The following is a 5,471-nucleotide window of genomic DNA, read 5'->3' on the forward strand; positions in this document are numbered from 1 at the left end:
GTTCACGGGGGAGTTTTTTCTCCCATCTCCGTCCCCGTCGGGGAATTTATCCCCGTGGGAAACCCCGCGGGGAATCTGTCCCCGCTAGAAATACAATATTTAAAGATAAATTTAAATTGATTGTATCAAATTAATACGAATTTAACAAACAAGATTGAAAATTACAAGAGACATCTACTTTAGAGTTTAGTTTGCTATTTTATAACATGTGATGCACTGAGTTTTTACTATAATTTTAACAAATAAATTGACTAATATGGAATAAAAAAGTTTCGTGGGGCGGGTACACGGGGAACGGGGAACGGGGATAGTCCTCCATCCCATCCCCGCGAATCCGACGGGGACTAAAATTTCCCCATTTAGACCCCGTGGAACTAAATTAGTTCTATATTCGGGAATTCCCCGCGCGGAATCAGAGATCGGGTCCCGTTAACATATCTAGACACTGTGCTGCCAACGTAGGACAGAACCGCCAAAAGTATCCCGCCACGTCACCCCTCCCACAGCAAACTGTGAGCCCGCCTCGCAATCTCCGCCAACGCACACGGCACAACAAAACCAAAAAGTTCTCACACGCTGACGCCACCGCACCGCATCTCCCTCCCATTCCACTCCAGTCCACCACCGCTCCCATTCCCCAGCCGCCGTCGCCATGGCCAGCGCCGCCCACTCCCTTCTGCACACACCGGAGGCCCACAGGGCCGCCACCCGCTCGCCCTTCTCTCCTCCCGCGCCCACTCCCTTCCTCCATCTCCGCCCTCACCGCCTCCCCCTCCGCCTCCGCTCCACCTCCCCGACCGCCTCCGACCTCACCGCCTTCCCCCCGAACCCGAACGGGATCTTTGCGTCCGACCGGCCCATCGACGTGGACGCCGCCACGGAGGCCGAGCTGCGGGAGAACGGGTTCCGGAGCACGCGCCGCACCAAGCTCGTCTGCACCGTGGGCCCCGCCACCTCGCGCCCGGACCAGCTCGAGGCGCTCGCCGTCGGCGGGATGAACGTGGCCCGGCTCAACATGTGCCACGGCGACAGGGAGTGGCATAGGGCCGCCATCCGCGCCGTCAGGAGCCTCAACGAGGAGAAGGGCTTCGCCGTCGCCGTCATGATGGACACCGAGGGCAGCGAGATCCACATGGGGGACCTCGGCGGCGCATCCTCGGTCAAGGCGGAGGTGAGCTGCTCTCTTCAATTCTTCATCATCGGTCTGTGTTGGGCTTGCCGATGCAGTTTTTATTTTTCCAGACCAGAGTGAACGCGCCTCACCGTAGAAGTCTTCAACGTATTCCGTGGAACAGTTTCGAAGGAAACTGTGCAATGTGGATGAGGGAGAAAGGAGAGAGGGTCAAGGGTGTTCGCCCGTTAGTCAATTTCTTCGCTGTAGTAATTCATAATACTTGCACCAAACCTAGCAATCCCAAATTCAACCATTATAGAAGGGAAAAGAATGCACATCTTTTATGAAACATTCAATACTGAAACCGGCAGAATATTTCAGGGCTTCCAAAAGTAACTGAAACAAAACGCCATAGTAAAAGGCACCATGTATTATCTTTCTTTGCATTTCAATTTTCAGCTGGGCGCCAAGATTTTGTTAAAAGTGACAGACAGTGAGGTTCTCGAAAATATCAGTTTTCTATATCATAGGCTAACGCCTAAGCCTCGACCCTCATGTAGGTTCTTGTACGTAGCTAATGTTGATGTCCGCAACTCCGCATAGAAATGTTACTGGATGGTTGCATCTGGTGATAGTTATGTTTTACATAATACATTCTATCAATATTCAAAGAAACTAAACTGCTTCTATAGTTGTCAGCTGATATAAGTGATTGGGTCACTGCCCATAGAGTTAAAAGTTTGACTTTGTGCTTGTGCAAAATTCCTTGTTTTCTTCAGCTACATTATTTGCCTAATGGTTACCATTTTCTTTGTATCGAAATGTTCATGAAGTAACTATCAAATCCTGTCACATTATTGGATCCCACAGGATGGAGAAGTATGGACGTTCAGTGTTAGATCATTTGAATTGCCTCTCCCAGAACGAACTATTAATGTGAACTATGATGGATTTGCTGAAGGTATTGGCCTATTTGTTAATATTGTTTGTAGTTACTGTTCTTTAGCGTAACGTTGCATCTAAATCCTACACAGATGTGAGAGTTGGTGATGAGCTCCTTGTGGATGGTGGAATGGCTCGGTTTGAGGTGATTGAGAAGATAGGACCAGATGTTAAGTGCCGTTGCACAGATCCTGGTTTATTGTTGCCACGTGCCAATCTTACATTCTGGCGTGACGGCAGTATCGTCCGTGAGAGGAATGCTATGCTTCCTACAATTTCATCAAAGGTAAATGCACTAGCGTAAATGTCCTACTGTAATGACCAAAAAATACTGTAAGCAAAACCCTACAAGTCTATAGCTTACCTCGCGTTACAATGGATTTACAGCTTCTTCTTCTTTATCAATAACATGATCAGTTCAAAACATTGTGCACTGAAACTCATCTCTGGATAATTTATCAGCCATTTCTAAAGAAGGCTGCTACCAACTAGCAGTGGCGGAGGAGCCATTATGGCTTAGTGTAGCTTTAGCCATACCATACATTTTAAAAGATTCATATCTTCCATTATATTCACAAGAGAAGATTTGACGTGGTGGATAGGTGGCTCCTTTTTAAGCAGTAGGTCTTGGGTTCAAGTCACATTGCTTGTATTTTTACCTTTTCCTTAGCCATACCTCATTTTTTATTTGTCCTCCGCTACTGCCAACTAGAGTTGTATAGTTGTGAAATGGAATCTTATAGTAGTGGACATTAATATATAATAACAATGGTGCTCCTTTTCTTGTGACAACTTGTGCAGGATTGGCTTGACATAGACTTTGGGATTGCCGAAGGTGTAGATTTCATCGCTGTTTCATTTGTCAAGTCTGCAGAAGTAATTAGGCACTTGAAAAGCTACATAGCTGCAAGGAGCCGTGGAAGGTACTAACCGTATAATTTTATACTAATTTAAGTTTATGCTTATTCGGCACTGTCAAACTGATGATGGGTGTTCCTAGAACTGTTCTGGATGCTTAGCCATTGTTGCTGGTTGCTTCCTGGTCACTGGTCAACCCTGGATGATTATTCATATTGGTAGCGTTTCATGGGACGTACTCAAATAAATTTGTTCAACAATGTGATTCAGAGAAGAATTAGAACTGTTTAAAATCGCATGACCAAACTCATCCATAACTTCTCAGCCCCTATAATTGCTCTGCACACATTAAAAATTTCCATGACCCATCTCATGTTCTGTGATTAGTTAGTGATATTCCACAGAGTTACCTAGCTTAAAACCTTTAAAGGCCCCAACTCCCTGAAATATCAAACTTACTGTATTTGCTTTATGCTTTAATTAAGTAGGCCTTGGAAACATCCAGATAAAAAAAGCATTGCATATGTTTTTTTTTCTTACTAGAAATGCCATAACGTTGTATTTCTGGCATGTCTCGTTCGTTTCATCAAAGCTTTGTTGTATACGATCAGTGACATGGCAGTCATTGCGAAAATCGAGAGCATCGACTCTCTAAAGAACCTGGAGGAGATCATCCGAGCGTCAGACGGCGCCATGGTAGCCAGAGGGGACATGGGGGCGCAGGTTCCCCTGGAGCAGGTCCCCTCGATACAGCAAAAGATCGTTCAGCTCTGCAGGCAGCTGAACAAGCCGGTCATCGTCGCCTCCCAGCTCCTCGAGTCGATGATAGAGTACCCCACGCCCACCAGGGCCGAGGTCGCGGACGTCTCCGAAGCCGTCCGCCAGCGCGCCGACGCCCTGATGCTTTCCGGCGAGTCGGCAATGGGGAGGTACCCGGACAAGGCTCTCAGCGTTCTGAGGAGCGTCAGCCTGAGGATCGAGAAGTGGTGGAGGGAGGAGAAGCGGCACGAGGCGCTGGAGCTCCGGAGCGTCTCGTCCTCCTTCTCCGACAAGATATCGGAGGAGATCTGCAACTCAGCAGCTAAAATGGGTACCCTGCTGCCATGACATATTCCTGTTGTCGCATGTTCCTATTACTTTGTTTACTGACAGAACGATATTTTTTTTTAATCTGCAGCTAATGGCCTGGGAGTGGACGCCGTCTTTGTGTTCACCAAGACCGGGCACATGGCCTCCCTGCTCTCGCGGTGCCGCCCCGACTGCCCGGTCTTCGCCTTCACGACGTCGACGTCCGTCAGGAGGCGGCTGAACCTGCAGTGGGGCCTGATCCCCTTCCGCCTCGCCTTCTCGGACGACATGGAGAGCAACCTGAACCGCACCTTCTCCCTGCTCAAGGCCAGGGGCATGATCCAGTCTGGGGACCTCGTGATCGCCCTCTCGGACATGCTGCAGTCCATCCAGGTGATGAACGTACCCTGAGGTAGAAGAGCCTTACCTTTACCTCCATGCCGCACGGTCCCGTATCGGAAGGAACACGCGTGTTATCGGCACCTTGGAAGGACGGTTTCTTCCTTCCCTGCGCCTAAATCGCTGCCCTTTGTTTTCGCTGTATCAGATGCTGCTATGCTATGCTAGGCTCTAGTCTGGCCCAGGGAACTGTGGCAATAATCTGTGGCTTTCAGGCTGGTGTTAGAACTCTTGTACTACTTGTAGGCTTAGGTGATTTTTATCGTGCAAGTAGTTGGTTTGATGTTTTTGTGTGGTATAAAAGCGACTCAAGCTATGGGCCTAGGCCTCTTTGGTATACCTTTTTTTTCTGAAGAGTTTTTTTAGAGAATCTGGATTCGTTGATAACCTAGCTCTCACGAGAATCTCAATATTACGGGGGGCTTACTTACAGAGAAATATGAAGGGGTATATAGGATTTAGAATCTAGAAGAGCGATGGATGGATTGCTTCGATACACTACGGATTCTACGTTCATGTTGATTTTTTTTATCAGAGATTTACACAGAAGCGAACTTAGAAGCGCTGTCTGACAGAGTCGGATTTTGATGGCCACAATCTGATTATATTCTCCCCGGCCATGATTTGTTTGTAGCACCTGGGGATCGATGGTCTGTAGATCTTTATATACTTACTTGGAGGCCCGGTCCATTTTTGTTCCCCATGGGCCGAACCTGGCTTCGGCCTGCTTCAAGGAGCGTACGGGCGTGGCTTGTTGAGGGAAACAAAACGTAGTACATGTCAATTTACATGTTGAGACGAACAGACACGTCGACTTGTACAACGTGAGCCACTGAGCCTTTTTCCTAGCTCTGGGCTTTGGCCGACACGAGCATAGCCTTTGCCCTTTGGGTCTCCAAGACCAGGAGTCCCAACCCTTCGTTGAACAAGTGAGGGGGAGACACAGACACAAGATGCAAAACCACATCTGTTCCTAAACAGAGGTGCTCGGCCTCCAAAATAAAGAATTACGGCGCAATTAAATCCTTTTGCATTCAGCTCTATCGATGTAGTTCGCTTCGGATTAAAGTCGCATATTCGAACTGTTGCT

At 48.0% G+C, this 5,471-nt stretch overlaps 1 protein-coding gene across 1 annotated transcript; it reads left to right on the forward strand.

Annotated features, from left to right (window-relative positions):
* Positions 1–574: 574 nt before the first annotated feature.
* On the forward strand, positions 575–4,740 carry LOC100193244 (uncharacterized). Its single transcript, NM_001138394.1, has 6 exons — positions 575–1,171; positions 1,985–2,075; positions 2,149–2,342; positions 2,858–2,979; positions 3,526–4,004; positions 4,092–4,740. Exons 1-6 carry the CDS (start codon positions 653–655, stop codon positions 4,391–4,393), a joined length of 1,707 nt encoding a protein of 568 aa, NP_001131866.1. The 5' UTR covers positions 575–652; the 3' UTR covers positions 4,394–4,740.
* The last annotated feature ends 731 nt before the right edge of the window (positions 4,741–5,471 follow it).

This window comes from Zea mays, chromosome 7, assembly GCF_902167145.1.
Source record: "Zea mays cultivar B73 chromosome 7, Zm-B73-REFERENCE-NAM-5.0, whole genome shotgun sequence".
NCBI classification, from domain to species: Eukaryota; Viridiplantae; Streptophyta; class Magnoliopsida; order Poales; family Poaceae; genus Zea; species Zea mays.